At 46.0% G+C, this 26,859-nt stretch overlaps 1 protein-coding gene across 3 annotated transcripts in view; it reads left to right on the top strand.

Annotated features, from left to right (window-relative positions):
* Positions 1–26,859, top strand: part of COQ8A (coenzyme Q8A) — a 330,849-nt gene that overhangs the window by 290,897 nt on the left and 13,093 nt on the right. For all 3 annotated transcript variants that reach the window (XM_085613033.1, XM_085613034.1, XM_085613035.1), the window contains 2 exons: positions 18,070–18,135; positions 19,903–19,989. In XM_085613033.1, coding sequence (XP_085469159.1) covers positions 18,070–18,135; positions 19,903–19,989 — 153 coding nt within the window. The remainder of the gene's footprint in view (positions 1–18,069; positions 18,136–19,902; positions 19,990–26,859) is intronic.

Below are 26,859 nucleotides of genomic sequence, written 5' to 3'. Positions count from 1 at the left end.
AATGATTCCCTATGGCAGAATATTCAAGTTGCAGGTATAGTATGTTCTCGTTACTTTTGTAATCCAGTACTGGGTGCCTAGGCTCCGTACTGGGACCTTTATCCAAAACAGGTAAGTAATTATGTTTTTAGATATTATACGATTTTTAAAGAATATTTAAAGATTGCAGAAATTGACACAGAACAAATTTCACAGAACAGTCAATGATTTCCTATGGGAGAAAATTGGGTTACTGGTAAGTACAGTTGTAAGTATTTTTCAGAGTCAGTGCTGGGCACCAAGATCCAGCACTGGGAGCTCACCTAAGAGCAGGTGAGTATTTTCGTTTTCGTTACTCGGCTGATTTTTGATGAATATTTTAAGTTTTGAAAAGTCCACACTTAGAAGAAATTTCAGGAAAAGCCAGTCAATGTTACCCTGTGGAGAAAATTGAGTTATCGGTTTAAAGGTAAGTACTCGACTGGCAGAGTTAAGGTTCTGGGCATAGACTCAGAGGTCTCCCAGGGTCAGGTAGGTACAGTTGGTTCACCCTCAGCGGCACTAGGGCGGCCGGGTGCAGAAAGAGTTAGGCCCAATGTTATCCTATGAGGGATAGGGGCGGTCTTGGTTGGTGGCTGCTGACTAGCAGGCCACGCAGCTGTGGGAGCTGGGCTCCTGGTCACTTACTCAGGGCAAGTGGGGAAGTAGATAGGTGTAGAGGTTGCACTGCCAGGGCCACTTGGGCGGCTGGGTGCATGGTGCTTTTGAGCCTTCGGGCGCTCAATTGATTTCAATGGGAAATCTCCGGTTTAGAAAAAGACTGCAAGCTCGGGGACGAGGATTCTTCAGGTGCCACCACCACTTCGAGAGGTAAGTTGGGTAGTTGGAGGATAGGTAGGTACCCCGGGATTGGGGCCGCGGGGCGCCGGGTGCAGGGGTGCCTTTTGGTGTCTGGAAATCTTACCCTGTGTTGATCGTGGTTGGGGGGCACCTTGTTCTGAGGCTGCAGGCTTCTTCAGGAGTGTCGAGGGAGGTCCTTGGGTGCCGGACTCGGGTCACAGTCGCCGTGGGGTCGTCCTCGTGGTCTTTGTTCACTCCGGCACAGGCCAGGCTTGGCTGGTGCAGAGTGTGCTGGGTTCACGGTTCCGGGCTGCTGCCAGGGATTAGAAGTAGATTTTGAGTAGAGCCTCTACTCATGGGAGTCCCAGGGGCTTAGAGTCAAAAGGTAGCCAGGTCCTCCGGGGTTTGTGAGGTTGCTGGCCACAAGAGATGCCGGGTTGGAGCAGGAGCAGGAGCAGGTTCGAGGGTTGACAGGCCGGTAGGGCTGGGGCAAAAGCAGTTTGTGTCTTCCTCTTCTTAGCAGCTGCAGGGCAGGTCATCTTTCTTCTAGCTCTTCTTTGGAATCTGGAATCTGGGGAAGGAAGGTTCAGGGTGCCCCTAAATACTAGATTTAGGGGCGTTACAGGTAGGTGAAGGCCAGGGACCAATGGGTCCTTGTCCTGGGGTGGGTACACCCCCTATCCTGCCTCTCTCCTGTGGGAGGGGGGGCAGTAGCCTAGTCCTGATTGGTCAGGGCTTCCCATCTTCAAGATGGCGAAAGCCTGGAGATGTGCTTCACCTTGCCTCCCCCACCTGAGGGGTGGGGTTGGCAGGCTGGCACATCCCCTGTCCTTATTTGGGGTTTCTGGCCAAGCTTCCTGCCAGAGTGGGGGGTTGCAGTGGCCTGGGGAAGCTCACAGAGGCGGCATGCCTTTGAAGCTTCCCCCCCTGCCCATCCTGGGGGAGGAGATTTAGCACCTCACCCAGGATGTGCATTGTTGCAGGACCAGGAGAGCAGGGGCTCTCCTACCTAGGGGTCCAGCAACATGTCTGCTGTGTGGTAGCCTAGGCAGCCTCAGAACAGACGTGGATTGTAGGTTAGGTTTTAGGGGGCATCTCTAAGATGCCCTCTGGGGTGCTTGGTACAATAAATCCCACACTGGCATCAGTGTGGGTTTAATATGCTGAGAAGTATGATACCAAACTTCTCAGTCTTCAGTGTTGCCATTATGGTGCTGTGGAGTTCGTGTTTGACGAGCTCTCAGCACCATGTACTCTTAAATGGCAGCACTGCACTTACAGTGCCCAGGAATGGACCTGGGTACTGTAGGGGCACAGGGCTCCTGCTCCTGTGCCCACACCATTGGCATAGGGCACCCAGCTAGAGGGGTGGCTGATATCTGCCATGGCAGTGTAGGTGATGGGCATGTCACACAGGGATGTGTGCCATGTCGACTCTTTGTTTTGTCTCGCACCCAGACACCCAGCCTGCAAGGGCAGTGTGTGTGTAAGGGTACAGGGCCTCTAAGGGTGGCACAATGAGTGCTGCAGCCCTTAGAAGCCTTCCCTGGTCACAAGGCCCTGTGTACCTAGGGTACCATTTACCAGGGTCTGACAAGTGGCCAGGGTTTGCCAATTTGGGTTTTGTGTTTTTAGGGAAGGAACATAGGCCCTGGGCACCTGATTCGCAGGAGTCCAGGGCACACTCAGTCAAAGTGCATTCAGCAATTCAGCAAAAAGTGGGGGCATACCATGTAAGAAAGATGGCACTTTCTCACACAGTGGTACCCTGTCTCTTGGTCAGTGGGGTCACTCCCTGTTTTATTGTTGTTGTGACACATAACTTAGCCTTGATGAATGTGATGATGTTGTAGTGTGAAAGATTCCAGTGAGACCACATTGAATTTTTCTGCTGGAGACAGCTACATGAGGCTTCAACCAGAACGGGATATTCTGGAAACCAGGCTTAGTCTGTGTTCGGGAGCCATAGCAATCAAGATCGGAAAAATCTGTGTTACATGTCTTAAGACCTGTTTAATCATTCGGCATTTCATATAGACATCCAGTAGTGCATTAATCTCTTCATTGAGAAGAAATGTGGTTGCTTGATAGCGACACGTTGCTGATTAGATTTGTGTATGAGCTACAGATTGTCCCATGACGCCACCAGGAGTTTGGTTTTCATATGAGGAATCTTACAGCTGGGCAACCATTTATTTGAAGTGTTAGTCACACAGAGTTCAGAATCCCTGGAAATGCAAATTACTTTTGAGCAGTATACGGAGTGTTTTATTCCCTGACATAAGTCGAGGTACCTCTGCAGATAATTGCAACTTAAAGTGGCTATCATAACAGTAAACATTTGAGTGGGAGTCCGAGCTTTTAAAAGAACTGAAGATTATATGAGCTGTTGAGAGACATGGGGTTAGCTTGAGCGTGTGTGTGCAAGGATGGAGCAGGGTGGAATAACGGCGACCTGGCTAGAGCCTGAACTGGAGGGTGAGGAACTCAAAACAGTACTATTACCATACAATTCAAGATGTGTGAGAAGTCATAAGGAGGGCACAGAAGCATTTGAAGATGAGATGGTTGGTAGTAGAAGTTGATGGGGAGGATTATCTACCCAGAGAGAGCAAATGGTATGCTGTGGCTTTACAAGAAGAAAGTCAAGGAGCTGAGGGCAGTAGGGACGTAAAGGTTCAAGCAGTGCGGGATTCCAGAGTAGCAAAGGCTTGAGAATTCCTAAATGATTAGATATTTACAGGAAGTGTTTGAGATATTTTGAGAAGGGTTGCATATGCCAAATTTGGGGATTGTGGTGAAGCCAGGGTGAGGCACATCCATGGCTAACTTCTCTGCATCCTTGGATGAGTACAGTGTGAGAGGATTGCAAGCTCTTGTAGGTAAAGAAGTGAGTCAACCATCCAAGCAGTTCCAGAGTGTCCTGAAATGTTTGTCACATTTTTCTCATCTGCGGCGTGATTCATAATTTTTCCTTTGTTAAAAATAGCAAATTGTGTTATCGTGGTTGATGTTTGAGGCGCCGGATTCTTCTGACAAATTAACCACCAGCTGAGATAACTTTGTAGGTGAGCTGTGGTACATTCTGCTTCCACCTTGGAACAAGAAAATCTACAGGTAGACCAGCCCTTAACCTCCAGCCAGCTAGCATCATTATCAGGGCACACTTTGTTTCTGTATTGAACGTGCTGTGGCAGGCCAAACTCACTTTATTGAAGAAAGAATGCAGTGATAAATAAGCCTTTGTTTATAATGAATTGTGTTATTGTAAGCTTGTAGGAAATGGCCTCGGACCCAACAAAGGACAATAAGAGAATTTGATATATTGTCTATTATGTGGGCAGTTATTCTGCTCTTGGACTTCCCACAAATCTAATTTTCATCACATTGTTTGTGTAAGTGACATTGGCAGGTTCATCTCAACTTTGTGATTCCAATTTCTTCAAGACTCTGTGCCAATTCAGTAATTCTTCCTTGCAATGCCGCTTAATCAGAGTCGTCTCCGGAATGGGCGTTGAGCATCTCAATGCCGTCTGACATTTCAGGTCCCTTCCAAAAGACTTAATCTTGTTCTGAATGGCCTAGAGGTTAGGGAGGTGAGAGTGTTATTTGTAGTTAGTTCATGCACCTGTTGTTGAGCACCAGCTGACCTTTTCACACTGTTTACAGACAACGCTTTGGTTTACACTCGCAGCCAACTCCTTTGCCAAAGTGAAAAGCTCGACTGAAGTATAAAGTCTGTAACCAAAGAACAAAATGTACAGTAATTAATTTATAATCCCTGTAGCTAGTTTTGTAGCCTGTGTGGTCAATCCACCTTCAGGTGTGCCCCACACTTTCAAAGTAGTGTGCACCAAGTTACTTATTCCAAATAGTTACCTTGTTCCCTTCAACACACGACTTTCCCTTAGTAGAGGTTGTTCCTTTCCCGTGTTCCATGTTTTGTGATACATCCTTGTCAGGCTGGTGATTCCAATATTGTATCTAAGTGGCGATAATCTTCTTAATCTTTTCTGGGTTGCAGGAAAATGCTGCAATACATCCGTCTTTTGCAAATGATCTAATTATAAATTTTTTTTATAAAATTACTCCTATCGTCCATTGATGGGAAGCCACGTTTGTGCATGCCGCTTTCTCTCTCAACGTTTCCACTCGCCTACATTTTTCAGGTTCTTGCTTTAGTCAGCTGGCAAAATCTACTGCCTTTGTCATTTGGAAGCTTTGGTCTACACCAAGATGAATTGGCTTCGTGTTTTCTAATCTGTGCTGCCTGCATAATTTGTGATGTCCAACAGTCTTGGTGATTTTCTTCTCCCTATGGAGTAGATGATTTTGGTGCTTTGAACAACAAACTAGCCATTCAAGGCATATGGGCTATTGCTGCATAGGAGTGTGAAGTTCCATACCTTCTTGCATCGATCTCATTCCCGTCTTCAGAGAAAGGTCACTTCTGTAATGCTGCCTCCAATGGCTGACTCCAAGCACCAGATCTTGGGATTAGCTGGTCTCTTCAAGCAACGGTCCAGTTAAGTGGTGGGCAGCACAACCAAATGAATTCCTTTAATTCCGCTTCCAAAGAAGAATAGGCTTCTCTGGAGATAGTAACGAGGTGTGCTGACTGCAGGATGTGGAAAGATATGACGGAATGGGTTGGTGGCAGGAGAGCCTATTCAGTCCATTGTCTGGGATTCCTCTTTACAAAACAAAACCGTTCTCGTTCATACTTTACAAGAGCATTGTGTTTTTAGGAGGCAGAGAGGTACAGTCTCTTACTATGATCTCTTGGAGGCACAAATGCTTTAAATCAGAGATCCTGTGAACACAGTTGATAGTGTTGTCAATTAATTAGTTTGTCAACTTCTATAACACAAATTTCAAAGCTTTATATCTTGATTCCCAGAAAGATGATCATGGCCAGACTGGCGACACTGGCACTTTCCAGGTGGGCTGCTGGCAAGGGGGGATTGCTCTCAGAGCAATTTGTTCGACCATGTCAGAACCACAGTTTGGGAGTATTTGCCAGGACAGATTGTGGTTTCCAGTCCTGCCTGTTAATGCTTGAGGGCAGTGCCCTTTGTGAATTTATCTCTTCATCCTCGGTGATTTTCCAAATAACAGTGTTAAGTATTTTGCTTCATTGTCCCTCCAGAGCTGAACCACAGTTGATTTTCCATTGACTACTCCTTCAATAAATAGTTAGCATCAAATGTCCGTGCAAGCATCTTCTATCGATATATAAAGAAGAGGTTGGGAAAGGGTTCTTGCATCAGTTTTGGCAGCTTGATCACTGTTGAACATATATACAAGTCTCTAAACTACTTACGTGAACTAAGGAAGGAAAGGTGACCTGCCTGCTTGTCATGCATTCAGGTAGAAGAGTTGCACATATGGTCTTTGGAAGAAGTTGGCCTTCTTACCGGTCACACAGAGTTTCTCAGTACCTTTTGTATATTGTCAAGTTTGACTTGCAGTTTTTAGTGATGTGGAATGTTTGAAAGCATTTTCTTATGCCTTGCAATTGTGTTTCTACTTGGCAACCTAATGTTTCTGTTAAAATTCACTTTGAGCTGAATTAGAAGTGTTGCCTTGTAAAGTAGCATTTGTTATAGTTTTCACTTAGGTTACATGATTTAGTGAAATTCAAGTTAATTAGCAGTCACTGCTCCTTGATCCCATTAGGAGACTGCGTACTTTGGATGTTGAGGTTATTTTACACGGATCGAACACATCATTTTAGGATTAATTGATTGTACTTGTGGCTGAGGGTGCATAAGTGAAGCAATTGGGTGGTTTGTCTCATACCTAAAAGTTTCTTTTTAGGATGAAATGCTTCCCATTGGTCATTTGAAGTGCTTCATATGATGAAGCTGCATACTGATCTCATCAAAAATATTCCAAGACTGTAATCTGTAAAGTATCTATGTATAGCAAGCGTTAGTTGGATTTTGAGCCGTATAGAAAGTGCAAGCAGCCCTTGATCATCTGCTGTTATAGCGTACAGTCTTCAGTTTCTCCTAGTGGAATGCTAATATTTCTAGAGCATTTAAATCTAAGAAGTTTACATATGGGTCACATAAGGCACAGCACCTCCACTGTTTTATTTTGTACCTAGAATTTGGTATGCTACTGTGAATAATTCCATCTGGTCTGTACGCACCCCTCCCCCCTCAAATATTTATTGGACACCTGGCACTAGTGGCTGAGGCCTGCTAAACAAGACCCAGGAACATGAGCACAGTATTCAAAATGCACACCTTATTTGCCTTTCAAACTGTCCCTACAACATGTAACTGGCCCAACTATATGTTGACGGGCTAAGTGACTGACACTAAGCAGGAAACCAAATACTTAGAATTGCTGCTTTGTGAATTAGTGATACATGCAACGTGATTACATTTAAACAACTCGGCTGAAGCGAGAGCTCAACTATTCCTAGCTAGGGTCTGGGGAAAGTGCAAGTTGGTGTGTGCAATATATATTGTGTATATACCACAAGGCATTAGTTCAGAAGCTAAATTAAAAAAAAAAACAGTTCTTAAAAAATACTTGTTAAATATTAATTCCTGCACATCATTGTGAGACTCCTTAGGGGCACCACTAAATATTGCTATAAATAAAACTGAATTCATGGCACATTTTAAACCAGGCTAAGTTTATCCCCTAGTATGATCATTACATGCTTGCCAATGTGCACCTCTCTCGTTGTCAACACTGCAAACTTTAAATAGATAACTGAAAGCAAGTATAACTTATAAAATTCTCTTGTTAGAATAGATTTGGTGAAAAGCTGAATATACTATTTGGCCCCGGTAAATAATTCCTAATAAATTACAATTAGATGGAGCGGGTTGAGGGACCACTGAACTTGATGGGAATGTACAGCTTATAATAAACATTTATGTAGGGGTGCTTTTCTAAACAGGGGACCTAAACTTGGCCAATTGCTGGTGCATTTGAGCTGTGAGAAAATGTTTATTGCATTTTAGAACAACATATCTTTATCTGTTGCAGGATAACACCAACAACAATACAAGAAAACTTTGTTTAAGAACGTTTTAAAGTGGGCCTTTTTCAATGTGAAGTGGCCTGGTTAAGGGTGCATGAAACAAAAATAAATATGTATATGGATGGTGACCGAGTGAGAGTGAGGGCGCGCGGCTGGCCTCATAAGCACACTTAATACAGTGGATGTTATGGTTTCAGGTGCAACAACTGGCACCTTTAGGCAGGTTTACAAAAGTTACGATGCATCCTGGGGCATGTAGTCCCTTGGTGTGCAGAAGATAAATGGTGATATAAATATGCTGCAACAATGCTGTATGCTTTTAGAAGTGATAAGACCTCCCATGTGCCACCTTTCTCCTATCTCTTCTCCTATCTGGACAAGACTCCCAGTACCCTGATCAAGTTGAGTGCCTGCTTGACTGAAATCGCCCACTGTATGAAGACCAGCTGTCTGAAGCAGAACACGGACATGACACCCATGCCAAGATCCTCTGGATAGTCATGGACCGCAAACTCAGCTTGACTGCCCAAGTCAACAGCGTCACTGCCTCACACTTCCACACACACAAAATCACAAATGCCCTTCTCACAAGCAAGCTGGACTACGGGAAATCCCACTAAGCTGGGATAAACTAAAAACTCACCTGAATGTTACAGACCTTGGCAGCCAGAATCACTCTCAACCTCCCACACCACACTCTCATCACACCACACTTTCATCACACTGCACCTGAAGATCAAGTGGCTCTCCATACAGAAATTACTACAATTCAGACTCCTCACGCACATTTTCAAGGCACTACATAACACTGGCCCAGCATATCTCAGCAATTTGGTCTCCTTTACAAACTTTCCAGACACCTCTGCTCATCCAGACTACTACTTGAACACATCCCACGCATATGGAAGACCAGGTGGCAGGTTAAGCATTCTCCTACGTCATTCCTAAGGTGTGGAACGATCTGTCACTATATGTAAGAGCCTCCTCCTTACTGATTGACTTCTACAAGGAACTGAAGACTGGGCATTTTGTGTAGGCCTTAGTTTTGACTAGACTCACACAGGCTCAGCCCCAGGATGACCTCCAGGGTGAAAGCGTACTCTTCAAATCTGGAACGGACTCTAGTTTCCAAGCAAAGAAAGTTCTGGTGTTTGACCTTCTGGTCTTCAATGATAGTTTGCCCCACTGCTCTTCGTATGGAATGGGTCAAGATTTGGTGACAGTGAGCTTTATTGATGTATTATCTATTTCGCTAGACTTCATTTGTTTTTGATGTTTTCCAATACCCAGGATTCAGAATCCAATATTTTTGAAGTTATGATGAGTGCACTGCAGAGCCTCACCAGAAACAATTTATTGTCACACAAAGTGAACCCACACAGTTGTTAGTGGCAGTAACAACACGTACACCATTAATTGTTGCCACCAATGAGTAACAAGATGAGTGAAATCTTCTTGGATTTACCAAGAAGGGTTGAAGTTTCAAGAATCTTTGGAATAATATTGAGTATCCACTGTCCGCCTTCTACTCTTAGGCAGATAACATTCTTCGAATGAGTATCAAATTGTCAATTAAAGTAGGGACTAACATCTTTCACACAGGTAGCTATTATGGTCTCTACTTTAAATCGGAGTAGAAAAATGAGAGAAGCAATCCATACATAATAGTAAAGATGGAAGGTTTTGAAATGTAGTGCTAGTGTACTGTTACACATCATTAGAACTTCCTTGGAGCAGAATGCCACAAACAAATTGTTTCATATAATGTCAGATTTCATTTTATAACAGTGCTAAGACGTATAAAGATGTACTAAAACGAATAAATGGTCACCTCATGGAGAAAGTGCACTCGAGGATAATTCGTAGCAGGTGTAAAACATTGTAACGAATATGCAGACTGATGTGTTCGAGGCATGTGGGCTGCTGAATTCATATCTGTGCATAGATCGCCGCCTAGTGTTGGGTCCGGATGTTTGCACGTTGTTGTCCTGGAAGAGTCTTCGAAGTATCCTTGGATAGGTGACTCCTCCCCTGGACTACAGTGCGCATGGGCATCCTCTCCATCCTCAGATTGTTTTTTTCCGCCATTGGGTTCGGATGTGCTATCTTAGCTCAAGTTAGGAAAATATTGGGTCGAGGCCAAAAGGCCTTTAGTTCGCGTCGGTACTGTTTATCGATCGGGTTTCGATAGAATTTGTTAGTTTACTAACTTTTCAGCACCGACTTCTTTCGCATTCACCTGTCCATCGACTACTTCGACGATGGAATCCAGGACGCCGTTCAAAAGGTGTCCGGTATGCAATGCGAAGTACCCACACATCGACGTCCATCCGGTGTGCAACAAATGCCTTTCACCGGACCATGACGAATCGACATGCATGGCCTGTGCCCGGTTCCGTTCTAAGAAGACCCTGAGGAACCGAAGAGCGGCGAGACTCGAGGCGCGGCACGCGGCACCGGCCCCAACGGACATCTTCGACGAGGACGACGTCGAAGAATTAGAAACCATACCCTCCAGTCCCGTTTCCGAACACGACCCCGGATCGGACGAGGGCGACGAGTCGCTCTTCCACAGAGGTGAAGACGACACCGAGGTAGGAGACGACGAGGAGGCCTTAGGGGCCGAGGAGAGTAGCTCCGATGATGAACAAGGCCTACCTGTTCACACCACGGAAACACCAGCGCCACAGCCTTTGGCTCCGGTCGAGGGATCGCCTTCGGGCCTTACCCGAGTACCGTCCCGTAGTTCCTCGGCCCCGCCCTCGGGCCCGGCCTCGGACGTTCGGCGGCAGCCATTGCTGCATACGCCAGCTGGTTTCCCTACCACAAAACCGAAACCAAAAGCTGCTCCGGTTCAAACGAAACCGAAACTGAAAGTGGCCTTGGTCGGATCGAGGCCTTCCACGCCTTCGACGCCAGCGCAACGCGTCGGCACCGACCGCACCAAGAGGGACTTCGGTGCCGAACTGGAATCGGGCGACATCGGGGTCGACAAACGGAAAAAGGCCATCGGCACCGAGAAACCTACTCGGCTACCGACGCCAACGACACCGAGGGCAATACCGCCTGCTTCGCCACGCGTCGCTCCCTCGCCGACGCCGAAGCCTCACGTGTCGAAGACGTCGGTGGTGATCTCCACACCTCGACTCGAAGACCCGCCGGCACCGAAAAAATCCACGCCCGGCTCTACGGCCCTGCCCGGTGCCAAAGCCTCAACGACGCCCCACGTGCGGCCTGGTGCGACGCAAAGCAACAAAACCTCGGCGACACTCAAAGACCCGTCGGGTTCCGGGCCGATGGGAGCTCCAGCACCCTCTACGGGGCCAGCCAACATTACCTTCGGCTTGCCTCCGTCAACGATCCCGAAGATGTTCCAACTCAGGACACGGGTCACCCAAACTACGGTCACACCCGCTGAGACGTCTCCGGCGCGCGTCATCGACGCCGACACTGGCAGGATGATTCTCCACGACCGAAGGATAACTTCGGAGCCGCCACTGGACCCTTTCAGGATCCCACTAAAGAGGAAGTTGCCTTTAGAGTCAGAACCTCTCCTTTACGAACCCTTCCATTCACCCTACCAGGATCCACACCGGTTCTCCCCCTCACGCTCCGACACGGATGCTTTGGAGGACTACATGGGGGACCAAGCACCCTACCATGTAGACACAGACCCTGATGACCAGCAAGACCCTGATCAAACTTGGGGCGACCCTGCAGACCCCAGTGCACCTCTCGATACACAGGACCCACAACTCTATGGGGCAAAAACATCTCCCACGGAGGATACTGCGGCGTTCAACGCACTTATTGAACGTGCCGCTAATAACCATGGGGTACAGCTTCACTCAGATACCATCGAGGATGACTTTCTCATGGACACCTTTGCATCCTCAGAAAGACATGTGAAAACTCTGCCAATGCTGAAAGGGGTCCTCAAACCTGCTAAGGACATTTTCAAGGAACCCACCAGGGCGCGTGTGATAAACCCCAGGATTGATAAAAAATACAGATCAGCACCTGGGGATCCTACTTACATCAAGGGACAATTACCACTCGACTCCATCGTCGTGGCGAATGCTCGCAAGAGGGCACACTCGCAAACGACAGGTGACGCTCCTCCCCCGGACAAAGAGTCCAAGGTGCTGGAGACCTCTGGCAAGCGAATTGCCGCCCAAGCTGCCAACATCTGGCGCATAGCCAACACTCAAGCGCTCCTCGCTCGATACGATAGGGCGCACTATGACACAATGGAGCAACTACTCCAACATCTCCCTGACCAGTTCAAAGAAGGTGCAGAAATTCTTATCAGAGAGGGACAGCTACTCACAAACGCTTCCATCAAGTGTGCACTAGATGCTGCAGACACAGCTGCCAGGGCCATTAACACAAGCGTCATGCTGCGCCGACATGCCTGGCTACGAATCTCAGGATTCAAGCCTGAGGTACAAAACAACATACTGAACCAGCCCATCAACCCAGACTATTTATTCGGCCCAGAGGTTGACACCACCCTGGAAAAGATAAAAAAGGACACGGACACTGCAAAGTCCATGGGCGCCCTCCAAACTCAGTCCTTTCGGAGCGGCTCCTTTCGTCGCCCCGGAAACAAGGGGGCAGGTAGAGGACAGGGGTCCCAACAAACATATACCAAGGGCAATACACAGACCACCTACGATAAAAACACCCGAGGTGGATATCGTGGCTCCAGTACAAAGGGCAGAGGACGTGGCTACGGCAACACCAGGTCCTCCCCCAAGAACAAGCAGTGACGCCCTCTCCCTTCCTCCCGACCACATAACACCTGTCGGGGGAAGGCTACAAAGGTTCCTGTCAACGTGGAACTCCATCACCACAGACAGGTGGGTCAAAGATATTATAAAATACGGTTACTGTCTGGAGTTAAAATCCACTCCACCCACAATACCACCAAGAAACCGTCCTATGTCCTCAGAGCACTTAACGCTCTTACAGCAAGAGGTGCAAAGTATGCTTCTAAAAGGCGCTATAGAGGTCGTACCCATCCACGAGCAGGGTACGGGGGTGTACTCCCTTTACTTCCTAATTCCAAAAAAGGACGGGTCGCTCAGACCTATATTAGACCTGAGACCCCTGAACCAGTACATTCTTTCAGAGCACTTTCACATGCTCACTCTACAGCAAGTCCTTCCGCTTCTCAAGCAGGGAGACTTCCTAGCCACACTGGACCTCAAGGATGCGTACTTTCACATACCCATCCACCCCTCACACAAAAAATACCTCAGGTTCACTGTTCAGGGGCAGCACTATCAGTTCAAAGTCCTTCCCTTCGGCGTGACAACGGCGCCCAGGGTTTTCACGAAGTGCCTAGCTACGGTGGCAGCCCATCTACGGAGGCAGCATATACACGTCTACCCCTACCTGGACGACTGGCTCGTTCAAGCAAAGTCAGCCCAGCAATGTGCAAGCCACATGTCACGCACCATTCACCTTCTTCACAGTCTGGGATTCTCACTAAATTACCCAAAGTCCCATCTCCAGCCCGCACACGTACAACAGTACCTAGGTGCGACTATAGACACTCTGGCGGCCACAGCTCAGCCAAATTTAGTGAGGATCAACAGCATACAACTGCTGATCTCCAAGTTCAAACCCAATCACTCACTTCCAGCGCGAGTGTTTATGCAGTTGATAGGCATGATGGCCTCCTGCATCTTCATAGTCCCACACGCGAGATTACATATGCGCCCGCTTCAGGAGTGCCTAGCACGTCAGTGGAATCAGGCTCAAGGACAGTTGAAAGACCTAGTGTTGGTGAGCGGTCGGGCATACAACTCTCTGCATTGGTGGAATCCACGAAACCTTTGCAAGGGCCGACCGTTCCAAGAGCCTGTCCCACAGATAGTACTGACAGCGGACGCGTCTCTCCAGGGATGGGGAGCTCATGTACTCCACTTCACAGTGCAGGGACTATGGACAACGCAACAAAAGAAGATGCACATCAACCTTCTGGAACTGATGGCAATCTTCCTAGCCATGAAGGCATTCAAAGTACATCTATGCAACAAGGTCGTGTTGATCCGGACGGACAACATGACCGCAATGTACTACATACAGAAACAGGGAGGGACACACTCTCCACAGTTGTCTCATCTGGCTCAGAGCATGTGGAAGTGGGCCATTCAAAGGAACATGTTCCTCATGGCGGAACACCTCCCGGGCAAAGACAACCAGATGGCGGATCTGCTCAGCAGACACAGCCACCAGATGCACGAGTGGGAGTTACACCCATCAGTACTCCAACCATACTTCCAGCAGTGGGGTCATCCGGAGATAGACCTATTCGCGACAAGCGAAAACGCAAAATGCCAAAGCTTCGCCGCCAGATTCCCACATCCGCAGTCGCAGGGCAATGCGATATGGATGAACTGGTCCGGCAGATTTGCGTACGCTTTTCCCCCAGCGCCGTTGATACCGCTGGTGGCTCGCAAACTCCGACAACACTCCCTGACACTCGTCCTAGTTGCTCCCACGTGGGCACGCCAGCCGTGGTACACCACCTTCCTCGAACTTTCCGTGGTGCCGCATCAAAGGCTGCGGATCAAACCCGCGCATTTGACGCAGAACCATGGAGAGGTTCAACACCCAGATCCGCAACAGCTGAACCTAGCGATCTGGCTCCTGAAGTCCTAGAGTTTGGCTATCTCAACCTGCCACCTGACTGTATGGACATCATCAAGGAGGCCAGGAGACCCACTACCAGAGCTTGCTATGCAGCCAAATGGAAAAGGTTCGTCATTTATTGCAGTAATAATGACATTAACCCGCTGGACGCATCCATCCACAACATCATTTGTTACCTATTACACCTATACCGATGCAATCTGGCGTACACCTCTATACGTGTCCATTTGACTGCAATATCAGCCTATCTGCAAACCAGGCAGCATCTCTCTCTATTCAGAGTGCCTGCCATCAAAGCATTCTTGGAGGGACTCAAACGAGTCATTCCACCACGCCACCCACCGGCTCCAATGTGGAACCTCAACTTGGTCCTCACACGCCTGATGGGTCCACCCTTTGAACCTCTACACTCATGCGAGATTCAATTCCTTACCTGGAAAGTGGCCTTCCTCGTGGCGATCACTTCCCTAAGGAGAGTTAGTGAACTCCAGGCACTAACCGTTCAAGAGCCATTTATACAGGTTCACGCCAACAGGGTCGTACTACGTACCAACCCCAAATTCATGCCCAAAGTAATATCGCAGTTCCACATGAATCAGACAATTGAACTGCCCGTTTTCTTCCAAAACCCACAAACTGTTGCAGAAAGGGCACTACATACACTAGATGTGCGGAGGGCCCTCATGTACTACATCGACAGGACTAAACCCTTCAGGAAGACAAAACAACTGTTTGTTGCCTTTGCCCCACACCACAAAGGTAACGCCATCTCCAAAGCAGGGATAGCCAGATGGATAGTTAAGTGTATTCAAATCTGTTATCAAAAGGCAAAACGCACATTAACTATTCCACCACGAGCCCACTCAACACGTAAGTTGGGGGCTTCCATGGCCTTCCTAGGAAATATTCCCCTGCATGATATATGCAGAGCAGCCACATGGTCCACTACACACACATTTACAAAACACTATTGCGTAGATGTGCAGTCAAAACAGCAGGCAGCTGTAGGACAGGCTGTTCTCAAGACACTTTTTCAGACCGCTGCAGCTGGCACGGGTAGCCGCCGCTAATAGAGGGCACTGCTATGTATTCTATGCACAGATATGAATTCAGCAGCCCACATGCCTCGAACTGAATATGCTACTTACCAGTATGCATCTGTTCTTGGCATGTAGGGCTGCTGACATTCATATCGCCCTCCCTCCTCCCCGGCGCCTGTCGCAGCTGCAGCTCTCAGAATTACTACAAGCATGGTCATCACTTTCTGTATCTACTCCATCACTGCCACAATGGCGAAAAACAATCTGAGGATGGAGAGGATGCCCATGCGCACTGTAGTCCAGGGGAGGAGTCACCTATCCAAGGATACTTCGAAGACTCTTCCAGGACAACAACGTGCAAACATCCGGACCCAACACTAGGCGGCGATCTATGCACAGATATGAATGTCAGCAGCCCTACATGCCAAGAACAGATGCATACTGGTAAGTAGCATATTCATTTTTAAGCATAGGGAAGGAAGGCAAGAGCCTTACATACTACTTGCCTTTCACCCATTTTCAGGGATCATAAGTGTAGCATTTTAGGTTTCTGAATCTTCATAATGTGACAGTTAAAATATTGACACAAATAAGCGTACCTTTACCACTATGTCTTTAAGAATGCTATGTCCATGAAGATGCAAATTGCTGTGGTGCCTCATTTAAGCATTGTTTGAGATCAGGGTGATTGTTACCATTGGTTGTAACCATCCTTCATAGCGTTTCTTTTCGTGAATGATCAGGAAACCACTTCTTTAAAAGTCCTTGTGTCACCGTTTTTTAAAATGTACTGGGAGATATGTATATCCCTGATGGCCTCATATACATTATATTATGTTCCTATGAACATAATTGTTCTAGAGTGAGGTAGTGTGGAGCATTATTGGTGAAACAAGAAAGACTTATTTCTACAAGAGTGTTCGACATTGAAATTTGCACGCCGCGTCCCTTCACTTCTCTTCCCTTCACTTCTCTTCCCCTCCTGGCTGACTGCATTAAAGATGCAAATACTTTAAGCAGTAGTCTCACTCTCGCTGTTGGATCCGCAAAACCTATTGATTATTCATTATTTTTTATAGTTGTCTATTTTTCTATGCATGCTACCAAGACTAAACTCTTAGTAATTAATCCACACAAGTCTCTTAAAGATAAGTATCTTCTCATGGCATTGTTTTAGATAAGGTGTCTGAAATAAACTAGCTTGCTATTAGAGTGAGTGCTAATAGGAACTGGTGAACCCAGCTAGGTAATATGAAATGCATTACATTGAGTTGAAAGAGCTATTTCTGCTGTTTTAAAGAGCTATTTCTGCTGTTTTAAAGATTTAGAAGGTCAAAGCCCATGTTCGTGGATTTGAGAATGTTTGAGGGCTGACCATTTCTGTGAATCGATTCATAAAATTCCTGCTGTGACTTTACCAATGCCTTGGCGATTCCTTTATGCTTAGAACTTGGTCTCAGAAATTCAGATACCTTACTTTAGCATTAGACCTCTACTCTACTGTGCCTCTAACAGGTCAGCTAATGAGCTCTCACCCTACGGAAGGGCTATATGGCATTGGGGGTGAATAATTTAGGGTGACTAAATGCAGCGCCATTTTTTAATGTTATCTGGATTAAGCCCCAAATTGCAAAATGTTTCAACCTAGAGAGTCGCCTTGGTATACTTCCTCTCGCTACTTTTGCCTATAATATGAAGACTTCGGGCATGTTTTTACACATTGTGGTTGGTGTTTTCATGAGGGAAGAATCTGATGTACTTTATAATTATTATTGTCGTTATTAGCATCATTATTATTCTTTTGGCCCCCATTGCCTAAAGATAGAAAATTGGTTATAGCTGTTCCAAGGAACCATGGTATTTTTCTTAATGTTTTGGATTGGTAGAACCAGTAGTCTAGGCTCTATGGTGCATGCATTTTCTAGTTTCATAATATCCTTAGTTAGTATTAAAAGTGAAGTATTGTTAGCCTATTTTAGGACATATAAAGTATCAAGCCGTCCTTAGCATGAGTAAGCATGTAGTAGCTTGGAATATTTTATGGACTGTCATTAATCTGGCATACTACAATTTTTGTGCTTTGGCTGTAACCAGAATGTGTGTTCTAGTGAACATTTGCATAAACACCCAAAAAGCGTACTATGAAGTTGTTTTAGAATATTGTTTATCAGTGTAAAAGAGATCACACACCCATGGGTTTAGTATTCCCTTATAGATTGGTTCACTCTCAAACATTAAGTGACGAAGCATCAGGTCAATTCGCGTGAAGGGGCATCTTACCTTGTAACTGGTCTGACTGGTGTATGAATCATTTTCAACTAGTAAGCTGAGCAAGGGGAATAGATTTGATTGTGTATTAGAGTAGCTGGATCAGTTAATGCCGGCAGTGTTCAGGAACTCAACAAAGCATCTTTGTGTTTACATCCAAAGTTCGAAAATTGAAATGCCAATAATTGTTAAAACGTTACATTTATTTTGCCATCTACTTTTACTTGAAAACACATTTGAGTTTCCTGAATGTAACATTCTCAATTGTTTCAGGTTGCACTTTTGGACTTTGGAGCCACCAGGGGGTTCGATAAAGAGTTCACCGATCTATACATTGAGGTGAGTGAGCACCCTTGTAGCATCACGAGAGAGCTCTGGCAATGATCAAGCATGTTGTGCAGTGGTACAGTAGAAAAAGAAGTAGAAAGTTGTTGTCAGAGAGACACCGCTTCTGTTCATGCCTCCGGTAAATGTCAATTCCCAAAGCCAAAGTGAGCAGAAAACATAACCCTATTAGATACATTTCAGAAGGTTGTTTTCCTATTTTTATATAATGCATCACTACAGTCTTCAGAGGTCAGTTGGCAGTGTTGATTCTCTGAGCTACCTGGTAAAGGGTTGACACATTCTGGTAGGTTTAAACATATGCAAAAGCATATGGCTTTTCAAACACATGCTATTTTCTGACATCTGGCAAATCTAGGCCTCCATCCTCATCCCCTGTTGCAAGTGCAGTTTAATCCACTCTGCATGATATGTCCTCAAATCAGCTGAGACAGTAGCTTTAGATAGTTGCCTCATCACCATCCTCGCTTGCCTTTGTAAAATAGGGATAACAAGCAAAGCCTGATACATGGAGGATTGGCGCTAAGAGGGGCAGGGGGCACTGGTCCCATATATACTTGTATGAGTAATTGTTGCCTTACTCCTTATTGATCTAGCACCCAGAGTTGGCATGAGACTGTGATGGGAGTTGCACCAGCTCTCTCCATGATGGGGTGTGAAAGGTAGTTACCTCACTAGTCTTCTAGACCTGCAACTACAAAGGATTCCCCAAGTTTGTTTACAATCTATAAAATGTGCTGCTGTGGTACATTTAAATGTGCGGATTAGATGGTGACCCCTCTCCAGTACAACATAGCACTAATTAGGCTGAACATCTTGGAGGACTGAAGTCTTAGGTGAGAAGATTTCCAGCACCAAAAATATAAATGGTTTAAAAATGTGTAGGCCCTAAAAACCACCTCCCAAACCTGATGCTGGAGTTCACTGTTCATAGTTGTTGGAGCCAAGGAGTCCAGTCTATATGAAAGTTTACTAGGATTTAACAACCAGTTAAAGACCAAAACTATATTGTTTAATGGTGCCAGATGTTGTAGTAAACCAGGGTTCCTTGAGGTATCGACACTATAAGGATGTGTATCTCACTCTACTAATCCCAATTACATTTTTCTGTGAGCAAGAGCATCGGGATGACCAGGAGTTCTCCCTGAATCCTGTGGCTGTACCTGGGCTCACGCTGTCTAAACTCTGCTCTGGGTATTCCTCGGCTATACATTGGGTATGTTCTACACTGCTTTTCGGAATAGGGACTGACACGTCGCCCCTGGAGTTCTTTGACTCTACATGTCCCCGTTTGGAATTTACAGTTTACATTTCACTGGCAGCCATTTGCCCTCCTACAACACTGGCATTTTGTGCCTCAGATTGGAGCTTGAAGCATAAAAATAGAAGAGGCACTCACTGCTTTTCTCTGTCAAGGTTATAGAGATAGTACTTGCTACACTAGTAATAGAAGAGACTTGCTGATCTTCCTCAACCTGAAACTTTCTGGAGGGCCATAGAAATTGAAGCTGGCCTGTAAGGCAACCACAAGGAGTAGTGTGAGAGCATTGGAAATGAAAGGAGTGTAGTGGATACCAGGGGACTGGCTAAGTTGGTGATGTGGTGCGCAGTCTTCAAAATCTCATAACGAGATCAGTACATCACTGAACAGTAATGGATGTCAAATGCTTTTAAATGTGGAAGAGCCTCAACTTTGATTCTTTGCAACAAAAAAGTTATTCTTTTTGAAACGTGGGCTGTTATTTTCTTACTTATTCACAGATAATCAAGGCAGCTGCTGACCAAAACCGAGACCTGCTGCTGAAGAAGTCAATAGATATGAAATTTCTCAGCGGTTATGAGACAAAGGTATGGAATACAGTCTGCTGTTCTGTTATTCTTTTTTTAGAGTTTTATATAGCGCTGGCTAGACCCGGAGGTATCCGATCGCTTTACATAAGGTTCCAACAGAAATTTCATCAGTTACATCAGTTACTAGAAGTTACAAGAAGCGCTGGCTAGACCCGTGGGTATCAGAGCGCTTTACATTAGGAATTGCATTAGTACGCAGTTAAAAACAGTTACAGGTTACATCGGTTATACGAAACACATTTAAATAGTATGGAGGAAGGATAAATAGGGCAGATAGGGGGAAGGGTGTAGATGGAAGGAGGGAGATAACTGCAGGAGAGACGAAGGAAGGTCTGCTCAATGTCCGGCTGGGTAGGTGACAGCCGAGGAGGGAATTCACAGCCCATCTCCCCTATAGCTATCCGGGTATCTCCACCGGGCAACGGTCATGTAGCAAGGTTCTGTTCTGTATAACTACGGTGTAAAGCTTTGCCTGGAGCACTAGTAGATGAGGGGAAAAGTAAATCGAAATAAAACGTGATGTATAAGCTGGAATACTTGCAGTGCTCCTGAGAGGTGCGGCCGGGAGAGGGGTTGAACTTTGCCAACATCAGGACAGAGTCCCAACTGCATTCCAATGGATAGTAGTTCTCTAGAGTACAGTTTGACAACTAACTGGAGTACGACCCCTTCACCCCACCTCCCCCCTCCCGCCCCCTCCCCCCCCTCCAACGTGGCGGTTCACAGCCGCTGGTACCTCCAGTGTCAGTAATGTTTCATGTTGCATCTGCAGAGTCGCTGGGCACAGGTGAGGAAAAGTTTAAATCTAGTGGCTTGTAAAGATTAGGTTCCCCTGACTCACTACCGGCCTAAGAAGTCTTTCTCTCTATGGCCGGCTGATTGCAAGACCAGCATAATGGTACCACCACCCTCTTTCCCCTGATGGAACTCTCATGGGCAGCCTGAAGGCTTTGTGTGCGTGCCTCTCCATAATCCTCCTGGTCCGTTGTACATCATTCGGCAGGGTAGAGACCATATCGTCCACCTCTGTCTTTATGTTGGGTGCTTTCCACAATGTGTATATCCAAGCTTGAGTGCTCTCAAAAGTTCCCATTTTTGCCTCGGCGTTAAACAGGGTGCCCACGACTGTCACTAGAATCTTGCATACCTCAAATGAGAATGCCCTGGCGCAACAGCGCTTCAGGGCATTTGCTCAAGCTTACGTGTTATGTACGTTTTAATCCACTTTGAGCATCCATTTTAGATTCCATAGTCTTGATTGCTGCTGTGATTTTGTGAGGAATTTACACACCTTAGGAAATCTTGCACCATTGGCGAAGTCCGTCTACCCTGCACCCTGCAAGGGCTTTTTAGGCATACGAGTTCATGGTTTGAAGAAGGCTTCACCTTAGCACCTTCTTATGCTTTTGTGACATAGTTGTTCTCCACGGTCTACTGCTTCCAGATGGTTATTTTTAACACAGCAGAACTCCGGGTTCAGGCAGACCACCACTGTCTGTACCATATATCGCAGTGGTCTTCTATGGAATGGTATAGTCCCACCACTCACCGTCCAGCTGCAGGTCCTTCCCACATCTGCCAGCTCGCTTGCTCATGTTTCAGCCATTGCAACGAGTAGCTGCCCCTAGTAATTAGGTGCTACTCCTGATGCTCTTAAAGCACAGATCTATATTGATATTTGTCTCTTGATTCATATCATTCTATGCACATTTGTTCCTTGAAGCCTTTATCAAACGTTAATATCTTGGCAGTTCTCAAACACAAGTGTAGTACATTCCTTAATTAATTGTCCCACCGTTCCGTGTTTTTGAGTATAGGCTCATTAGGTATGTACAGTTTTACCCCTGTGCCCCAATGTGTTATGGGGTGTGACCTTTAAGTGGACTTGGTTGCACATTAAATGAATGAATAATTCTTAGGTGCACTGCTACCCCACAAAAAGGGCATCCTGGCACCTAAATCCTAGAAGAGAGCAAGTCAATTACCTGTTGGAATAACCACGTTTACAGACCCTTTCTAAATCCAGCATAGTCTAGGGTAAGCCTCAAAGAGAGGGAAAGTATTTCCAGTTTTGAGCTGCCGTGAGAAAATGAACGTGTTCTGATTCAGTTTCTCTGAAACTTTGACACCAGCAGAAGCATAGAACCAGAGAAGTGGGAAGCCCGACCTGGCTTATAAAGACAAACTTTTCTAGACAATTGGGTAGGGCCAGTGCCCTTAAAGGCTTTATTAGCTAGGCAGAGAGCCTGAGCAGAGAAAACAACAATTCAGCAAACAAATCCGAACAGTATTGTACGTTGGATGCAAAAATACTAATGATACACATGAACAGTTAAACACTCAAGAAAACCAATCTATGCTTAGGAATACATTTGCTAATTAAGAGGTAACCCAGTGGTGGAAATGCATGAGAAAAATCAGTGATACAAACAGCTCAGCAAAACAGTTCAGCGTGAGGAAAAAACGATTTTATGTATGAGCAAATCCAAATTCTGATGGTGACTTCCAACCATGGATTTCTCAACTTTTGATTGTGCCCAGGAGCCACACTGTATGTGGAAACCTTTTTACATTGCTCTACTGCACAGATAAGTGGTGCCATCAAACTTTAGCTTTGTCCTGCCTCTTGAAGTGATGGCACAGACCCATATAAAGGCATCACCCCGCGTGCTGATGTTTCGTTTTTTTCCAGTGCCTTTTGATGTGTATCAAGAGCTTTGCTACTGAATTCAGTGGTGCTTTACCAACTTTAAAAATAATTTTTTTGGGGAGTAAATGCTAAGGGACTGCACCCCCTCTCCAACTGTACCCTTAATGACTACAGGCTTCAAGGCATGTTGCGCCTGCAGGAAGCAAATGTATGTTACAGACCCGCCTGGTGTCTCAGATCCGAGCGTGATTGCAAGTTATGCTACAATGCTCCCATGTCAGCATCCAGGTGTCAGACAAGGCAGCCTGGAAAATTCAATGGTAGATGTCACTGCACCAAATGGAGCGGAGTGGGGGTTGTGTGTCTATGCCCAGGAGGCGCTGAGGCTGTGGCACTGGCTGAACCTTAAGGGAATTTGACAGTTAGCCATCTAGCAAGGCCTCTGAACACCAGGGCAGGTAAGCTCATAAGACGCCATGTAGCAGGCTGCGAGTGGCATCTGCACCTAGAGGTAGTTGAAGGCCTCTCTTCTCAGTGGAGTGTGCCTTGGGATGGATCTTCAGTTACCGCAAAGAACTCTTTGTCTAGCCTTTTACATGCTAGTGTTTCTACCACAGTGCTCCCTAGGGATTGCGTTCTGTCTTCAGTGGTACTGTGGTCTCCTCTTCATATTCTTGCCTCTGCTGCTTCTTTCCTGGGTTCTGAAGATCAAGAGGAGATTTGGTTGTAGTTTATCCTGATAGTCCCATTCTGGGCTCCGAGGATTTGTTACTCTGATGTACTGAGTCTGAGCATCTGCTACCCAGTCAGTCTATCCCTTTGAGGCTACCTACTGTCCCAGTCGCTGGCCCGGGTGCTGCACCTGAACTGCCACAACCTGCACCTCCTGCATGGAGATTGACCAGAATCAGCTGAGCAGATTTGTTCTGCCTGAGGAGATGGTGAATGTCCTTTAGGCATCTGTCCACTGTGTCAGTCTATTCTGGACGATGGGCAAAAGTTGCAGCCTGGTGTGAGGACTGTCTGGTTGATCTGGTGTAGACTAACCTTTGTGATGTACTTCTGTTTGCCCGGTCTGTAGCCTGGCAAACCTTTGCTGTGGGCACCTTTTAAAGTTTGTCAGTCCTTTTGGCACTTTTAAGTTCACCTGATCAGCCCTTCCTGTTAGTAGGAATGCTTTCTTGAAAGGTTTTACATACATGTTTCCTCTTGCGCCTTTTGTTATACTGCTGTGGGAATTTAATATGGTTCTTACTTTTTTCATCTGCACACCTTTAGAAACTGAGTACACCTGTCCTTTGAGGCTATTGAGCCAAAAAACTTGTCTTCCTCATTGCAACTACATCTGCCCTCCATGTCAGTGAATTGCAGACACTGTCAGTGCAACGGCCATATACCCCTTTTTCCAAACTAGCTGGTGCTTCAGACTGAAGAATCAATTCTACAGGTGGTGGAATTCTATATCCGTGTGATGCAGTCATTCATGTTCCCTGATTTCTTCTCCTCTCCACATCCCTTTAAGGAGGAGTGGTAGCACCCGTTGGACCCAAAAGAGCCCTTTGTATTTATATTCATCAGAATAAGCAGCACCAAGTGGATGACCAACTTTTTGTGGAATTCTGTGGATCTAAGGAGAGAAAGTCCGTCCAGGAATGGATCATGTCCACGTTTATGATCCTCTGCATTAAATAAAGTAATGCCTCAAGAGGGACATCTGGCTCATTTGACCTGACTTAAGGCTGCCATTGTGGCCTTCGCAAGGGGTTTTCCAGTTCTAGACATCTTCCAAGTTGCCATGTTGGGCGTCCAGCCACACCTTCACAAGGCATAACTGTGGCACTCAGATCCTGCTTAATCCTGCAGAGTTTCCTCTTGTTAACTCCACTCCTCAGACCTTCCATCTTTTTAGAGGTATTGCTTTGGTATCCATTCAAATGAAGTGTAATCTTTAGTTAATAGCATCAATCGGAAGAAAGTTAATTGCCTTCGGCAAAGCTCTTTCAAGTGAATATTTTAATTGCAGGACTCGGCACTGATCTGCATCCCTTCCCTTTCAGTGGAGCAGACGTCTACGTATTAATAAGGTTCCTTTTTAGATGCTGCACACTTTTGCGGTTCTCTGTCTATTACAGACACTTGGAATGGGTTATTGAAACTAACCTCAGCGTGTGGGGGAGACCCTGATATTCTGCTCCCCGATGTCCCTCTCAGAGTGGCTGGCAGCGAATGCAGAGTCTGAGGATGCCACTCTTCGGCACGCAGAAGCTGTGGCTAAAACGTCTATGAATCCTCTTGACACCTGAAGATTTGCAAAAAGGCAGGAATTTGTAGTTAAGAGTTCCACTAGAAAGAATGTTACCGAAGGCAATTAACTTCTTAGAGTCTCTAAACCTAGTGGTACGAAGTTCTGAAAAACAATCCCTTGTGCTTACAGTCCAACTGTTGTTGACAAGAAATGGTTCATGAATACTGTGATGATGCCCTGATCTGTCCAATGTTTTCAAAATGTAAGTGGCTGAGACAGGAGGGAGTTTTAAAAGAAACAGTGGTCCTTGGAGAGAGGGAAAATACACTTGGGATAAATATAGTCCAGAATCGAAGCTATATTATATTATGGGATGTCCAGCCGGACAACCCTATTTATTTCTAGAATTTAAAAATAACAATTACAATAACATACTAATGGTGGGACACAATCCTGTATCCTTTGGGGAAAAAAAAGACAATACATGTAAAACAATTACATACAAAGGGGCATTTCAGGCAAGACGTGATGAGCTTTGTTACAAATCCAATGTAGAAGCTTTTTGAGTAACAACAGTTGCACTTTTTTAACACACTGGCTTAATGTGCAAGTTGGTAACTTGGGTCGACGACGTTTCGATCCTGTCTAAAATACTAGGATCATCATCAGGACAAGAATAATTAGCTGGCCTGAGCATAAGAAATTGCCCACTGGTCGCGGGAGCAGGGCCAGGTGGCCGGCTGAATTAAGCAGGGCTCAACCGGGGGCAAAGTCAGGTGTAGCTGACCTGTGTGAGGACAGGCAGGGAGTTCCTGTCCAAGGGTAGGGAAACCAAGGGGTCGGAAGAAGGCTCACTGGCAGTGCAGGAGAGCTGAGCCAAGCCACGGAACCAATGCCGTAAAGGGTTAATCCAGTCGAGAGGACGGTAAGGAGGCGAGGCAAACTGGCTGTTGCGGGCCTGGAGTTCCGGTCCGAGGGTAGTGGAATCCGCCGGATGATTAAGGCAGGGTGAAAATGCACTCAGAGCTGCCTGGGACCTCCGGAGAAGGGATACGGAGTGAGACAGGAGGGAGGGCACAATGTTAACAGTGAGGGCGACATGGGGGCGCTGGTTGGCATTTCCGATTCATGAGGGGAAGCAATGAGACAATGCAGATCATTTGAAGCATAAGTGTACACTTGGTAGCAGATAGTCTTGTTGTGTTAAAACCTGTCGAAAAAATGTCAAGGTGTAGGCCCAGGTTTGTATAATCTGGGGGTAAAGTGGGGCCATGTTGGAGAGAGATGCTATATGTGTTACAAGAGCTGCCTTTAAACCCATGGGATCTGGGTAAGGGAAGTTTCAAAATTAACAGGGGCTCTCTTTGGTATCATTTCAAAACATTTTTTCATAAGAGACTAAATCACCTCCTGCAATAAATACAATACCAAAATAGAAATTGGTGGCCAACACATTAGTTTTGTAATATAAAAAAAGTTTATACACAACTGGAAACTACAAAGATGTGAAATAGACTTCCAACAATAGTGTAATGTGCCCCCTGTGAGAGAACCACAAAACAAACCTAGCTGACAGGCCTTTAGGGAGGCAGAACATTATTTTAATGTTCTTTTAACAAACTTCTAATTTTACTGATAGTCCATTGGCCATACTAGCCAAGTTATTTGTTTGTTAAAATTGACCCTTATGCTGTATATGAGGGTCTCATCAGGACTCAAAATGACGGGGCAGCTGATTAAGCAAGGCCAGCCAAACCCCAGAGAAATCCCCCACCCACAAGTACTGCGGGGCAGGCACAAAAGGAGCAGCAAATCCTCCTGACTTGCAGCAGCGCAGCGAATGTCTCTGTCTGCTGGGCATCTAAATAGATGTCCAACAAAGTTGGTTGCCCAGCCAGACGGCGACAGTCCCCACAGCTGGACTCGCTCTCCATACTACGAAAACGTATTTTTAACAACAAACATATCAGGC

Source organism: Triturus cristatus, chromosome 6 (genome assembly GCF_964204655.1).
Source record: "Triturus cristatus chromosome 6, aTriCri1.1, whole genome shotgun sequence".
Classification (NCBI taxonomy): domain Eukaryota; kingdom Metazoa; phylum Chordata; class Amphibia; order Caudata; family Salamandridae; genus Triturus; species Triturus cristatus.
This window is presented reverse-complemented; position numbering and strand designations above follow the sequence as displayed.